The sequence below is a fragment of the Micromys minutus genome (assembly GCF_963924665.1).
Source record: "Micromys minutus genome assembly, chromosome: 1".
NCBI classification, from domain to species: domain Eukaryota; kingdom Metazoa; phylum Chordata; class Mammalia; order Rodentia; family Muridae; genus Micromys; species Micromys minutus.
In genome coordinates, this window is record NC_137969.1 from 89400907 (window position 1) to 89418046 (window position 17140).

The window sequence follows — 17140 nt, forward strand, 5'->3', positions numbered from 1 at the left end:
GACTGAAAGGGAACAATGCTCATATTTAGATGACTGCATTTAGGAGGAAGAAAGGTGGGATGCTGAGCCTGTGTCACAGCAAACTGCTATGAACCAGGTTAGAAAGCATGGTGTAATGCCAGGTGTGGTTTGAATGAGAATGGCCCCGTAGACTCCTATGTTTGAATACTTGGTGCTCCACAGTTTGTGTTGTTTGGGAGGGATTAAGAGACATAGCCTTGTTGGAAGAGGTGGGGGATGAACTTTAAGGTTTTAAGCGCCCTCATCATTCCTAGTTACTGAGTGCTTTCATGTGTGCTCCTTCCCCACCTCTGCCTGCTGTGTGTAGATAAGATATAAGCTCTCAGCCATTGTTCCAGTGCCATGGACTCACCCTCTGAAACTCAAGTCCCAATAAACTCTTCCTTCTTTAAGTTGCCTTGGTCATGGCTTAGCACAAGAGTAGAAAAGTCACTAAGACAGCTGCATTTCTTCAGTCAGTCAGAATGACCAGAGACACTTTGATCACTTGGGGAAGAGAACTCTGGCACACCACTCAGTTTAAAGAAGATGATGTTGCTTTAAGAGAACTGAAAGACACTGTCTACTGTTCACCATAATTTGGTGGTTCTGAACTAAATTGTGAAATAAACCTATCTGAAACTGGGTGACATCAGGAATTGGCTCTGAGTAGAAGATTCTCCTGCAGTTTGCGTCAACTTTTAAATACCCTATTGTCTTAGGGTTTTTATTGCTGTGAACAGACACTATGACCAAGAGGACTCTTATAAAGAACGTTTAACTGGGGCTGGCTTACAGGTTTTGAGGTTCAGTCCATTACCATCATAGCGGGAAGCATAGCAGCATCCAGAAAGGTATGGCAGCAGAGGAGCTGAAAGTTTTACGTCTTGTTCTAAAGGAAAACAGAAGACTGGCTTACCCAACAGCTAGTACGAGGGTCTTAAAGCCCAAGCACACAGTGACACACCTACTCCAACAAGGCCACACCTCATAATAGTGCCACTCCCTGGACCCAACATGTTCAAACCATCACACCTATTGGAGAGGATCAGCTATGGAGATATAATTGTAGACGTTGAACAACTGCATTGGGAAAACTGAGAGGTGAGGCCTTGGAAGGTCTGTGATGTCATTTAATAATTTATCAGCAGACAGTGAAAAGCACTGTGGCAGTCAGCCCTAGTTTGTTCATGAGAGAGATGCACTTTCCTGTGGGGAGACCGATAGGAGGGCAGCTGGTCTTAGTCTAAACTTCACTGGAGTCAGCCTTGTTATCCTTGAAGGAAAATTTCTCCCAGAGAATGCTGGACAGAGTTTGTTTGTGTAATAGTCTTGTTTACACACATTGTTATCAGTATACTGCATATTATTGAATCTGAATCTTAGTATCTGGCTATAATTAATGTTTGGGTTCCTGTTTTTTCCCCCCCCAAGATTAATTTGAATATTTTGTTGTTAGGAAATTTCCAAGGTTAAATTGAGTAGTTTGTTGAATTGAAAATTCAGTTTATTTCCCTGTAATTGTAGGAAATGTATAGCTCAGTCTTCTGACAGTTTGACACGTGAAGTATATTGAGTGGTTTCTGTTGATCCATTGTCCAGGTATCTGTTTTGAGCAGAGGGCATTTTGTTTTTCTGTGACATTTGAATGCCCTTTTGACCTTCCCTCTGGGCCTCTCTTGTCCTTAGTTGTTTGTAATGGATTCTATAATCAATAATGTTCTTTCTGGTGCTTGCAGGTTTTGAATAATATAAAATCCATAATTGTTATCTATACATTATGTTCTTGTTGTTGACTGTACATCAGCTTTCCAGCCTGGCATCATTTATATAATAATATAGACATTTCAAGGGACATATGATTTGTGTAACTGAGGTTACAAAGGTAATTTAAGCACATCAGATTAATCTTTTCTACCCCCAAAATTATTTCTTGGTGTCCCCATAGTTTTTATGTCCAGTATATGAAGAAGTGATTAAAATATTGTAAAAGGTTTTAGACATATATTAAAAACAATTCTTTAATGGAAGTTAGATTTTTATTCGGTTGATATTTTGGTCAGGAGATAGAATGGCATCTGTGAAATGAATTATTAAAGCATACATGACGGGTTGGGGTTGAGCTCAGGTTCCATGCTCAGGGGACAAGCCTCATCCATACCCTGCCAGGCAGACTGTAAGTCTTGCTCTTATCTCTTCTGTTTTAAAAGAACTTTAAATCATACTTAGTCTTTGTCTAATTAAACAATGTACTTTGTAATAACTGTAAAATGTGTCTGTAGCATTAGAATCTTGCTTTTATGTGGTGTTCTTTAGGGCAGAGAGTGATGGTGGTGATGACTGAGAACTGGAGACGCTTGTGTAGCACCCAGTTTCTTTATTCTTTATTCTTAATTATATTTATTTAATTTTAGTTTCCTTCCCAGGAAACTACCTAGAAAATGTCCATTTGTGGCCTGGTATAGTACAGAAATTAAATATTTCTCAGTAAAAATGATTTGTCTTTGTTTTGACTGTCATAGACAAGTTTCAACTTTTTTGATGAAATTGTCTCTAGAAACTAACATGGCTCTTACTATTACTGCAACTTAAAAACTGACAAAAAAGTGGCATTTATTTAAAGTTTGTTTTTCCTAAGTCTTTGTTTTGCAAGTATTTGTTTCTAAATATAGTGATAATTGTCTAAAGGAGTTTAACATATGTAATGTAAACTCAGACAAAGCCAATTTTGTGGGGTTTTCTCATGCAAAATCATTGTACTTTGTAATATTTATTTTTCAGATAGCTCAGTGAGTTACAGTCTTTGTTGAAATACCATGATGATCAAACTTCCTCTTTGACAGAATATCTTTAGTTTAAAATTTGTTTATTGTTGTAGTATATATTTAATCTCAATCATGACTTCTACCCTGCCTTTGATTATTCAGTTCCCAAATAAAACACACATGATTTAATTTTTAAAAAAATATTTATCTTACGTATATGAGTACACTGTAGCTGTCTTCAGACACACCAGAAGGGAGCATCGGATCCCATTACAGATGGTTGGGAGGCACCATGTGGTTGCTGGGATATTAAACTCAGGACCTCTGGAAGAGCAGTCAGTGCTCTTAACTGCTGAGCCATCTCTCCAGTCTGACCTTTAATTTATAAACAAACCTTTATCAGCACTAAAGCTGGGCAGATATCTACCCTCTATGTTATTAGAATCTACTTTCCTATCGATAACCCTAAGTTATTACTTAATAAGTTCCATTTGGGCTGCTCTTAACTCCAATTGGCCAGCCTTCAAGGTCATGATTTTAAGATTCTTATCTTTGTCTTCTCCTCTCTCCTCACCTTCTTCTCTTCTCATGGTGTCTCCTCACCCTGAACCTGCTAACTCAAAACCCACCTGCCTCTAATCCCTCCAGTATTCAGCTGTAGCCAGTTTTAGTTAACCAATAGTTTTAAATCAAGGAACAAGGTCTGCACAACAAAAGCTTGTCAATGAGAGGATTCACTCATAGGCCTAGATCTTTGGGCACAGAATTAAGCATTGCAATATACAGCAACAGACCAGACCTTATGCCTGGTAAATGTCAAGCATAGAGACTTCTGGCTAAACAGTGTTCTCAGCCTTCCTAATATTGTGATCCTTTAATACAGCGCCTCATGTTGTGGTGACTTCAAACAGAAAATTACTTTGTTGCCCCTTCGTAGCTGTAATTTTGTTACTGTTATGAATCATAATGTAAATGACCCCGGTGAAAGGATTATTTGACCCCCAAAGGGGTTGCAACTCTCAGGTTCAGTTTAGAATCAGGATTCTCAGTGCCTGACTAAACTCAACTCTAGGTTTGTCACTGAACAATAATATTAAGATCTTGGATCTCAGTAGTGATACCCATCAGATGTGCTTATTGAGGATTAAGGGAGACAATATTATTAAAACAGTCTCAGCTAAACAGTGTTGAATAATTGCTAACATTATTCATAGTGTATTTGGGGCTTATTACTTGGCACTTTAAAATATTGAAACTTTGAATTATGGAAAATGGTATACTTGTGAATTTTTATTTATTGACTAAAATCAGTAAATTTATTTCTTCAAATATATAATACTGACATGTATGGATTGTTGACCATGGAATTTGAAGGTTTTCCTTAGGTAACACTAGGCATTTAAAAAATAGTCTCACTGTCTTTCTCTGTCTTTGTCTCTGTCTCTCTGTCTCTGTCTCACACTGTGTGTATGTGTGTGTGTGTGTATGTGTGTGCTCTCGAGTGATTGTGTGTGTGTGTGTGTGTGTGTGTGTGTGTGTGTACATGTGGCTGGCCTCTGGTGTCACTGATTTTTCAGGAGCCATCCATATTGTCCTTTGAAGCAGGATCTGTCACTAAACCCGCACTTCCCTGATTTGGCTAGGTAGAACAACCAACATCTTCCAGGGATCTCCCATTTCTACCTCGACAGCACTAGGATTACAAGTATGTACTACATGTCCAGCCTTTTATGTGGATGCTGGGGACTGAACTCAGCGCTTCATGCTCTCATAGCAGGCGTGCTGACTGTACTCTCTCTTCAGTCCTGTAGCAGGAATTTAAAACATCTTTGATTATTTAATCTTATTTTATGCTCATGGAGTTTACCTGTATGCATGTCTGTGAACCGCATACATGTAGTGCTCATAAAGTCCAGAAGAAGGTGTTGGATCCTGTGAAGCTGGAGTTACAGAATATTGTGAGCCACCACGTGGGTGCTGTAAACTAAACCCAGGTCTTCTGGAAGAATAGCCACTGCTCTTAACTGCTGAGCCATCTCTCCAGCCCCCAACAGGCATTTTTAATTGCTTTACTTGCCTTTGATGGTTAGTCTAGAAACCTTGAAAGGATAGGTCTGTGCATTTATTAATAACTCTGTTCTGAATGTATTCTGAAATATTCAGAATGTCTATAAGCAGATTCATAAAATAAGATTTTAGGGGGAAATTCCAATCTTATATTGAATGAAAAATATCAATAGTGAAGTCCAAGTATATATTTTTAATTACTTGTGTACAATGTTCATGTCTGTAGTCTGATTTCAGTGCATCTTCTATTGTGGTTTTAGACATAGGTGAGATCTAGCAACTGTTTATGTACTCAGAACTATTGATTATTTGGAATAATAAATATTTTGATCTTGGTGTAAAGATAAAAATAGATTTGAATGAAGATTTATAATATTTACTATTAGGGAATGTCACTTTTCTATAACCCTATCACTATTTTAAATTATAGCTATATATTTTCTGTGTTGGGAAATGGGCATTTTATCAAGTGATGGATTAAAATTAAGGTTTTATGAGCAGTGTATTTATAGCAGGCCCATTTTCCTTTTCCTAGTGGGGAAAAGTGGTGTTCTTGTTTGTTTGTTTGTTTGTTTTTTAATTTGTCCTAAGATACAGCATGTGCTTATCGGTAAATTTGCAGTGAATAGAATAACCATTAAGAAAGCCTCAGATCTGAGTTTTTTGGCTTACTTTTACTTTGTGAATGAAGGTTTTGAAGTGAAGAGGAACAAATGGGGAAAGCCCCAGGTCTTTTATAACTAACTTAACGTTCACAAGAAAAGCATGTTCATGTTCTCCTCTGAGATATTCTGTTGACATTTCTAAAATATTGCAGCAAAACTACAGCCAGTATGTTTCCTAAACGTTCTCCACATTTGTCTTTTCCCCAAGCTGCAAAACAAAGGCCTTTTCTCTCATGTATTTTATGCTGGCTAATGGCATGTCTGTCTACCTGCCCATTCAGTTTGGAATTAGAATTATCCTCAGCTTTTCCTTGTCTTGATTGAGGCATTGCTTACATTCTTTGAACAAAAATTAGATTTCCTCCCTCTCTCTGCTACTGCTTCATCATGAGTTCATCTTAACCTTTCAGCTAGTCAGTGCCTATCACATTCCACTTTTCTTCCTTTGAACCAGTATAAAGTTTCAAGACATGCTGTTGTTCCCTAGGTTCAAAATCTTTAGGGCAACATCAAAGGTTGACAGCTTCAAGCTTACTTTTTTTTTTTTTTTTACTTTTGATTCTCATACTATATTCTTGATCTTTCTAGAACACATGCTCTCTCATTTCTCCATATATTCACATGCATACTTATTCTCAGCCAGCTGATTCTGTCCGGTACATGGAGGACAGGAGGTAACTACAACCTGTTACGGTTGCTCTTCCGTGGTTTGAGGATGTCATATCTTTGGCCATGCTAGCCCATCTGCTCTTTTCTATTCATAGAGTCTTTAATTAGTCTTTTGACCTACACTCAAGTGGATCTCCTTTCTAATTTTTCTTTGAACCTCAGAGGGTGGTTATTCTGCCCACCCCAAGGGTTTACATTGCTGTCTCTGATAGAGTTCACTGCCTTTTATTTATGCTTATTGTTTTGAGTTGAATTTCTCATGAAGCTAGATTTATAAATTTACAAAGGAAGGAAGAAGATAAAAGTAATATAGGAGTAAGTTGAGGGCAGGGGATAGGAAAAGGCTGAAGAGGAGTTGAGAAGGCAGGAGAGACATTGTGAGCACCGGTAAAGCATGGCAGCTTTGGATTCTGCCTGGGCATGTGGTTCATGTACTGCAGATCAGTTTATGATGGGAATGGTCACTGGATCTTTGTGAAGACTGAGGTCGTCACAAGATACGATTCCATGTACTTGTTGCCAGCCCCTCTGTTCTGACAGCCCCTCCTGTGCAGGGTTACATGTGCTTCATCTGCTCCAGCACGGCTGACCCAGGTTTGAGTAGACTGTAATGTCAGCCTTTGTTCTACTTATGGTATGCCTGGCTGTCATGAATAATGAAAAGCTAACAGATAAAAGCCGTAATCGCTCTCCAGGTAGTGACCTGGTTTTTAACACGAGTTCTGCTTAAAGAATCTTTGGGGAGGTTACATGGTTGGCACTGCTTGAGCAGTGGAGGGGGAAGTAGGCCACACTTCATAGAAGACATTTGATGTTTAAGATCCATCTACTCATGCACAAACATGGCCTTTGTTTAACTCCAGATGACTGGTACAGTGCCAGGCACTGGAGATGTGAAAGGACAGGGAGATTGCTGAGCTAGGAGTCCAGGCCTCCCTGGGCAATGTCCTGTATCTCTTGAGACTAAATTCTTTTTAGTCTGTCAGCTCATCAAACTAAAATCTCAGGCTGCTTCTAGAACATAACATGCTCTATTTCTAGGATTCACACATATCTTTGCTTCATCTTAGAATAATATCAACTTGTCTAAGTCCAGTTAGTTCATAAAATGTAGTCACAGAAGCTGTATCTTTCAGGAAAGCACATTTGACCCTTCAGTGCGGGAACGTGTGGTTCTCATGATCCTGGACCTTTCCAGTCCTAGTCTGTATTATGCTGTGCTCTAGCTGCCTCCATCATGTGTATGCAGAAACCAGGACTGTGTATAGAACAGTTGGTGGTGTGTGGCTGATGGTTCAGAGATTTCATTTTATGAGTGAAATGATGTGAGAGATGGGTTGGGCATGTCAGACAGGAGGAGCAAACCCCACGCCTGTGTGTTCATTTCAAGAGCAGATAGACCCATTTGACTGGTGTGTATAGGAAGGAGGGTCTGGAATGTAAATTCTAGATGAGGGACCCCACTGGTTAATAAGAATGTCTAGAAAAGCTTTGAGGGATAATAATATACATGCTGTCATGAATTTAACAGTTTTATGCATGAAAAATATTTAAATTTTTTTCTAATTCTGTTCCAAAATTTTTTATAATATTCTTCATGATATAAAATAAGTTAACTGTTTACATTTTAGACTTTTTTCTCTTAAAATTCTTTCAGTATACTTATTTAGAAACATTTTAAAATCTTAATGAATGTTGTTGAATATATTGAAAATATATTTTTATACCTTGTGGGGTTTCTTACAAACTATTTTAAGTTACAACAGTTTAAAAGTAGTTGATGTTAGATAGCAAATTGTCTAGTGAATGTTGGGAAATTCCTTCTTATTCTCAGCTTAGAGAAAACAGATGCTGACAGCTGTGACTTTCTTTTCTCTAGTCTCTCCAGAGGCAGTTGGATTTTTGTCAGCGGTTGGGGTGTTTATTGTCTTGATGCTGCTCCTTTTTCTCTATATTAATAAGAAGTTCTGTTTTGAAAATGTTGGAGGGTTTCCAGATCTTGGTTCAGGATACAATACACGGACGAATTCACAGGATAAAATGTGTAAGTATCACATCAACACTTCTTTATCTGTGCTGTTCCTTGTTTTAATAAGAACTGTGAGAAGGCCAGCTTTGGTATGTGATGTCTTTAACATTTGAATCTCTACTTTGTAAGACTGAAATAAATGTCTGTTAAGCAATTATGTTCAGGTCTCCTATTGTCCTGCTGATTGTTAAGCTACTTTACTACATACAGGTAGTTGTCTATTATTGCAAAAAATAACGTTTTTACTTTTCATTTATAAGGCATGGTTTTGAGTTTATGCTGGGAGTAGATAATGCATTAAAAAAAAAAAAAAAAAAAGGCCTGGTGCATTGGCCACAGGGTTCTCAGGACAGCTTCCTCAGTCAGCATCCACACCACGCCTTGCTGAAGGATGAATGTTGCTGGGAGGAGGTGTTTTTCTACACCATGCTGTGCCCCAGGACCACACAGAGATGGCCCTGTGTTAGTGGTTCTAGGGAGCTCGAGGACTATAATGCCGCTTTCCTCATTCTTAGGGAAGTTTAAAAAATATTATTACAAGAGCTTTTTATTTGCTGTTTCAAATATCCTCTGATATAAATGATAGTGGAGGAAGCTGAGAGCCGTAAAACCAAGGTGTTGATTTAGGAGTTTTGATGAACAGCAGAGGAGCCATACTTCTCTGTACAGATGCTGGAAAAATGCTTTTTTCTTCTGATAACCTAGAAGATGCCATCCCCTCATTTATAAAGATCTGGTAATTACTCAATTATGTTTTGTTTTCTGTGTTAGAAACTGTTCTGCCTTCTATGGTCTGACCTGGTTGTCTCTTTGTCATGTTCCACACCAGACCTGTGTGTTAATTCATTCCAGTGAATGAACTGCTCAAAAGTCAGTCTCTGCCTCTGTCTCTCTTTCTCCGTCTCCCCCTCCCTCCTTCTCCCTCCCCCATTCTCTTCCTCCCTCCCCATTCTCTTCCTCCCTCCCTCTCTCTTCACTCCTCCCTCAATTTCTTCTCCCTTCCTTCCTCCCTTCCCTAATCTCTTATCAGCTTTCTGTAATTCTCTGGTTCAGTTTCCCTAAATTTTCTTTTATGTCTTTACATTTCAAAGAGCTTTGGTTGATGTAGGTTATATCTGTTAATATATAAGTTTTTTATATTAGTCATATAGTTACATATTAACTATATATTAATATAATAAAATACAATAACTGTATACTAATTATATAATTGTAACAGAATATAATTATTATATTAGTAAAACCAAGAAAATTAACTTTTACCAACTTACTTTTTTTGTTTTTCACACTAAAAGAAACATTTGTAGAGAAGAGTGACATTGTCATAAACATTTCATATAGGTCCATTAGGATGGGCACAATAGGAGGCAACCTGGTTCTGGTGTCTGCTTTTCTTCTTAAGTCTGTCTTACCCGCAGGGAAACCTCAGTTTGTATATGTAAGCACAGGAGAGTGATATGAAGCCTCCCCTCGCTATCTCTGTGCTAGCAGTGTGGCCTCTAGATCCCAGAAACATCCTATTTTCCTCTTACTTGTTAAAGTAAAAATGGGATTCTCTGTATGAAGCTACCATACAGCGAATAATGTTGTGTGTCCATAACAGTGTCCCAGAAACGCCACTCAGCAGGTCCTGTCACCTGCTGTGTCCCGTTCTTACCACCTTGCAAACTGTAAATATTTTCTGTAAGTACAGTTCTTAATTCGAAGTATTGTAGTCCATTAGTAGGTTTATTCCCTTATGCTGCCTCGTAGCAAATAAACTAAAGTACATAATCAAATTCCTTTCTATACTTCTTCTTTCAGGTATAGACTAAATACCCAATAGTATTTGAGGGAAAAATAATGTCTTGCTGCTGTTTTGATAGCTATGGAATGGGAAAAGATGTCATTGCACTTAAACCAAATGATTTGAGTTTTATTTTTTCCGGAGGAGTCTTACTTCGACAAATTTCTTCCAATGCACATTGCATTTACAGAAAGATTAAAAGACAGTGTGAAATAATTCTATCATGCTAATGATAGCAACATTTAAGTAAATGTTAAATTCACATACTGAAGTAGTTGATATTTTGAGAAGAGGAAATTCCATTATTGCACCTTTTAGGCACAAGGAACTGGAAAATGGCATTTTTCAGAAGTTTTCAGCAAAATCTGCCTTCAGTGTCCTCCCTGGTGGACACAATCAGCAGTGCTGTGGAAGATCTGAGCACTGCGGTTGGGGAGGTCGGCTATGCCATAACCGACTCAGTTGCCGGGCAGGTAGCAAGTATGATGCAAGGCTTTAGCACCGAGGACGGAGGCTGCGCAGCAGAGGCTGCCGAGTCTCCTAAAGCCCAGAATGCAGTATTGCAGGACGCCTCCAAACACACGGCTTGTCAGAAAACACAGTCTGATTTAGACCACAGGGCAAAGCAAATAACCTGTAGCAACACCTCAGCTCCACAAAAACACGAAGAAGAAATATATGAACAGGGATTGTATATCCATGATGGACAGTGGGCAACCTCAGAACTCCAAGAAACTGGAGAGGCTGGGGGTGCTACTTCGAAAGGCCTCATGAGTGACAGGATACCAGCTGCCAAGCAGAAAATGAGGCCTGCACCCACTTACCACGAATTGGAACAGACTGACAAATGTGAAATATTTCGACTAGGAAGCTCTGGGAATGATAACAATGATTTAAACAAGGTAAGTTATCAAGACATGAAAGGGAATCTGAGTACCAGTGAACGGGACGTTCTCGCTGTGCAGAAGTTGGTCACAAACAACTCCAAAGCCAGACTGCAGCATGTACCTGTGGGAAGAGAGCAAGAGAAATCGGGGAACGTCACTAAAAAGAAACATCTTAGTGATTTAGAGCATTCTGATCATTTAGAAAAGGCAAAACCCCACAACAACCATGATGGATCCAAAGGGAATGAATGTTCTCCAGAAGATACCATGAGAAACAACAGACACAGGGCACAGAAATGCATTGTGAAGGAAGACACACATTCAGCTCCATCAACAACTTCTAAAAACGCGTTTCCCAGGAAAATCAAGGAAAAAATAAATCCAACAAAATACTACAAAGTGAAAGGAGACATGAAAGCAAAGAAAAACGAAGCTAATTCTTCTAAGAGAGGAACAGCAAAGAGTAAAGTTGGCAAATACTCTAAGATATTGCCAGAAAAAGGTGAGGTCTCCTAATGCTGGTTTGAGTGATTAAATTTTCTCTTGATTCTTTTAAACTAGAAAAACATCTAAATTTCTCAACTTTTCTTTCCATGTGTATATATCTAATTTAAATTTTTCTTGAATCTTCTTACTAGGAGATATTTTTAGAGACATTCAGATTTTTTCAGTCAATTTTAGATAATTTGTGTTATTTTATACCAATAAGTATTTCCTGTGATCCCTACAATATCTGAGCAATTTCCAGAAATCTTGATGTTTCTTTTTCTTTTGTGTGTGATTGCAAGCAGAGTCTTACTGTGCAGTTCCAGTTAGCCTGAAACTCATTTTATAACACAGTCTGGCTTTAAGCTTCCACTTACTGAGATTATACCCTTCTTTTCTTAATTTTAATTTCAATTTAATTTACTGCCAGAAATTCTAGACATAATTTAATTTGAACCAATTTGCTGTAATACTCACAAATTTCAATTTTTGCCTTACTTTTATAACAAAGTCCTGAGTTGGTTATACAACATTGTTCTTCAAATCTACCCGGATGAGAACCTATGTAAATTATTATGTACTTTTCTTGAAACCAGTAGCTCCTATATTGTTAAACAACATGCTTCTGGCTATGTCTTTATTCATTTAACTATATCTTAAAATGTGCATGAGAATGTTATAGTTCATAATGACTGTACACAAGTAATACATTATTATTTATGAGTTCTTTCCATAGACTTACGATTCTGAGTATTTATAGTATCTAGCTACAATATTTGTGACAGTTTTCAAAACATCATTGCACTGTGTATTGCTGATAATTGCTTCCAGTATTTCCTTCTCACTTCCTTATTGCTAATCTGATCACAAACCTCCAAATATTGGCTTTTGCTTATAAAATGTACACCTGTGGTTTTTATATAAACGTAGATTTTCATAAGATATCAAAACCCGAGGAGCCATGGAAGTAATGGAAGACTGCAGTTCTGCTGTGCGACCTCTTGTAAGAGGGAAGGGTCTGCAGAGTGTTGAGTTCTTAATGGCACAGGAGAAGCTGATCCCGGACTGGTGGGCTGATTAGACTGCACTTGGCGGAGCCGTGCTCCTTGTAGAGTCGTTCTCACAGCAGCTGTGATTCACTGGGTTCCAGTGGCCTTGTTACCTATGAAGAAATAAAGTAACAGATTATTTAGAAAATGACAATAGGATGGCTGCCAGGAATAAACAGTCACAGTTAGCACTTGTTTGTTTTGCCTCTCTCTTTTTTTTTTTTTAAATTGAGGAATACTCTGGTATCTCAGGAAACCAAAAACTCTCAAGTATCCCAAAGAAGAGTCAAATATTGACTTTAATTAGTCCTGTGAAGAAATTGCAAATGTTTGGCCCATAGGTTAACATTTCATGTAGTTGTATTGTCAGATTCCTAGTATCAGCGTAGTAGGTTTTCACAAAAGAGATTCAGGATTAAGAAGGAAGAGTTTCTCTGATTTTGTGTGTAAGGCTTTCTGGAGTAGAGGAGGTCTGACTGCAGAGGGGTTGCATGGAGTGTCAGCTCCCTGAGGAGCTCACAGTGTACCTGCTGCCTTTAGGTCTCACTCTGGTACTTCTCACGATGTTCACATTCTGAGCTGGGTGTCAGAGGGTGTGGTCTGGCTGCTATAGCATTGTCTAGTCAGATTCTCCATGATAGTGAAACTGCAGTGTCTGCATCGCTCCAGATCAACCACCAGCTGCATATGGCTCTGTACTCGGAGTGAGGCTTGCAGATTGGAGCGGTTGTGTGGTATCTGTTTAGACTAAGTAATGAACTCTTAACTGCTCTACTGCTTCTTAGAGAATATAAACTTTATACCACTTAAAATTTACATTATAATTCAGAAAATTTTTCCTAGTAATTTAACTTTTCAATGGTAATATTAGAAATTTGATGTGTTTTTTTCTCTCTCTCCTCTCTCTCTCTCTCTATATATATATATATATACATATATGTGTGTGTGTGTGTATATATATATGTACACACACATATACAGTATATACATACACTTAATATATAGTATATGTGTATAGCCTGCATGTTGAAATATGTGTATCTATCAAATAAAAGTATACTTGCAGTGGGTGAATTGTGAGCTCACCCACTCATATCTTAAAGGCTACACAGTCCCAGTGTGCATGTTGAATGGCTGTGCCATCACTTGCCTAACCAAGGCACAGTGATAGGCATATTGGTTATATATCTTGGTTTTTTTTTTTTTTTTGCTAGTGATATGCTTAAAAATGTATATTTCTATGCAGTTAATTAGAAACGGGCTTGGCAAGTTCCTAGAAATGGAACTTTCAGAGACTGCACAGTTTGATGTTGTCTGTTTTTGATGTTTTGGTGTTGAGTTTGTTCTGTAGAAAAATTATGCAAATTACAATCCCAGTGTTGGTGTCTCCCCGTTAGTACAAAGCATTGCTAGTTCTGAGAATAGGGGCCAAATGAAAACCAGAAATTTGTCTTATAACATTAATTGTTCTTCTCCAGGCCATAGGTAGTGACAGCATTTATAATTTCATTTGTATATAATAGGTACTTTACACACCTGCACAGTGTGGCAGCTGTGATTTCATTTGTACCTAAAAAGGTTGCAACCCCCCCCCCCCGTGACTAAGATTATTTATATAAGTAGAATATACAATGTGACATTTCTTATTAACACATAAAAATCTAACAATTAATCTATTTACATGAAAAATATATTTTCTAAAGCTGAAATTTTGGGATATTATATACATACGTACACACTAAGATTACAATATACTTTATATTCAGTTTAGGGATTGTCAGGAATTTCAGCAGTTGTAAAGATTGTTTCTAATTAGTTTCACCCTGTGTTTATGTGTGCATACACACATTTTCATTTGTGCTTTTGTTTGTGTGTATATATGCATATATGTAATAACACATTTTAATAAGTTTGCCATATGTAAGTATATTAAAATTATAATTTCCTCTTACTGTTATCCAAATAGATAATTCCTACATGGACAGAGATGAGCCTGGTTCGTCCTCTGAAAGTGAAGATGAAGCACTGGGTAAATATCATGAGGCCTTATCCAGAACACACAATTCCAGGTGGCCATTGGTAGATTCTCGACAGAAGAGCTATGCCTGGGAAACAAGGCAGAAGTACAGTCCCTTGTCTGCCGAGTACGACGGGTACAGCACCGAAGCATCCATTGAGGACGGTAAGGACACTGATGAAGAACGCTGGCTTTTTAAAATAAAACACTATGTTAGATGATTTATGCATAAAATATTAGGTGTCTGTGGTTGCACACTGAGAGGGCAATGCAGAGTTCTGTTTCTGAGTGCAACCCAAGTAAAGATTTTATGCTTGTGATGAAAATCAGCCCCCAAACACCCCAGATGAAAAGGCTAATAATAGGCTTCGTGTGGTACTGGGATTCTCACTCAGTGTACAGGGCTGACATTGAATGAGGAGAGGGTGTGAATGTGCTGTTCCTCAAGTGCAGGCCATTGCTAACACACCTGTTACAGTAGCCAGCAGGCTCTGAGCATGACTCAGTACGGTCTCCACCATCAGCCAGGGGCCCTAGTACACAGACAGTGATATAGTGCTCTCTTCCCTGCAGTGTACTTCCTGTCTGTCTGTCTGTCTATCTATCTGTCTGTCTATCTGTCTGTCTGTCTGTCTGTCTGTCTGTCTATTTACACTGTGTTTTAAAGGCAATTTGAGGGATTTTCACGGGTTTCCGTTACTTCAGGTATTTTGTTACTAAGTGGTTTCAGAACAAAATCTTTGCAGGAGATAACAGGTCTATGCTTTTACATCTTTCTAAAACATAAAGACAAAAGGTTTTGCCATTAATTAAAGCTTATTTATTTTCACATTTAAACACATTATTTGTCTGATAGAATGGCTTCTCACAGTGTCATACTGTCTCATAACCAGAAGAGAACAATCTAACAGACATCAGGTTCATTACAGATAAACCTAGTTAGCTTTGCTTTAGCAGTTGAGATTTGTCTTTTAGGGCCTCTATTGATGATTTAAGTATTGCCCCAATTTGTAAGAAGTCAAAGAAACAAAATGATCTATATTTGTGTTTGGCTTCATGCTAATTAAAGATCTATCTACCCATTTTTTATTTGTTAGTATACAGGTTTAACAATGAATGAACCAAATACTGCATTTTTACCAGATAGAAGGTTCATTATAGACTTAAGGAAGAAATGAAGGAATATTAGCATGGACTCCACTGGAAAACAATATCTTTGACATAGTACACACAGCTGTATGCCTACGGAGGTAACTAAATAATGTGAACCAATAAAGCCAGCCTGTAATTTATATGCACCTTTGGCACATGAACAATAGAGCAGCAATTGAATGGCTGTGAATCTCCTGCATTCAAGACATTCGTGCCATATCTTGTCATCTATTGGCCATGGAAACCTGAGAAGTATGTTTTATTGTGTCTAAAACATGGATATTAATAACCTGGTCAAGTTGTTGTGCCTATCAATTGATAGACAGGTACATGGCCAGTCAGCATCACCAAAGAGAAGAAGTTATGAAAATAATGGTAACGTATGGCGTAAGCCTTGAGCAGGCCTGAGCTGGAATCTGTGACCCGGCATACTTTCATTCTTCAGATGGAATTGAGGATCTTTCCACTTATTTTCTTTCCTTGTCTTATACCTGATGGCCCTTTATGATCCTTTCATTTCAGGCTGGCCAGAAGCCTCCTCCTTGTGAGGAGCAAGGCCTAACTTTGGTGGCTCACGTACTTGTCTTCATCTTAACAACTGCTGTAAGTTTGGAGACAGTCAGTGAGAGGACAGACTTTCTAGTTACCCACAAGATGGAAGGTATACAATGGAGGAAATACCTCAGGGGAAAGGGAAGGCTTTGTCTCAGACACTGGGGAGTATGTAGTATGTAAGGGAATCAGAAGCACCAGTGGTGAGGGAGATGAGGACTGGATCTGTCCAGTTTGGTAGCCAGAGAACTTGTTGAAGGCTTTGACTTGAGCAGGTATGAGTAGGTTAAGAGCAGGAAGACTAAAGGGGAAACAATGAAGGGAGATGAGATCTGTCTACAGAACATGGGAAACCCTGAGTAACTTAGTAGCAGTAGGAATCTGGAGGACCAGAGGACAGAAGTGGGATTTGCTGGACTTAGGACCATACTGTACTTTGAACATCAGGAGGAGAGAAGAAAGCACCAGAAAATACCATATTATTTTATCATGTGTGAGCGAGGATGTGGGGTCATTGCTTAAATTCAGAATCCAGGGAGGGTTCTACTTTTTGTTGGAAGTAGGGAGTGAGAATTGTAATTTCTGATGTTTCTATCTGTGACAAGACAGCATGTTTGATTGAGCTTGCCGTGATGTGCAGGCTTCCAGGATGCATATGCTTAGAAATCACAAAAGTGAATTAAACTGATGAAGGAGTACAGAGTGTGTACAGAGAAAATGTCACACAAAGCAAAAAGACAGTAGAACAGACCAAGAAGATCCAGAGAATGTACATAGTCATCCAAGGCAAGAGAATTTTAAGGAGGGGAGGACACTCAGCATGTCGAGCATTCAAGCAACCCCCCTTTGCTAACAGAAGTTGCAGTTTGAGTTGAAGCACTAACAGGTTAGAGTCATAAGTCAGAGTGTGTGCTGCTAAGGGGAGGGTGGGTGCACAGTGGAAAGCAAGCACTCTGCCTACCTGCTGTTACTCACCGGATTGAGAGAAGCAGGTGGGAGGTTTGCAGTGTAGCGAG

The 17140-nt window shown here is 38.5% G+C and overlaps 1 protein-coding gene across 2 annotated transcripts in view; it reads left to right on the top strand.

Moving 5' to 3' along the window:
* Positions 1-17140, top strand: part of SYT14 (synaptotagmin 14) — a 118636-nt gene that overhangs the window by 27606 nt on the left and 73890 nt on the right. For both annotated transcript variants that reach the window (XM_080917878.1, XM_080917877.1), the window contains exons 2-3: positions 8046-8210; positions 14370-14585. In XM_080917878.1, the coding sequence (XP_080774004.1) occupies positions 8099-8210; positions 14370-14585 (328 nt within the window). In that variant the 5' untranslated portion in view covers positions 8046-8098. The remainder of the gene's footprint in view (positions 1-8045; positions 8211-14369; positions 14586-17140) is intronic.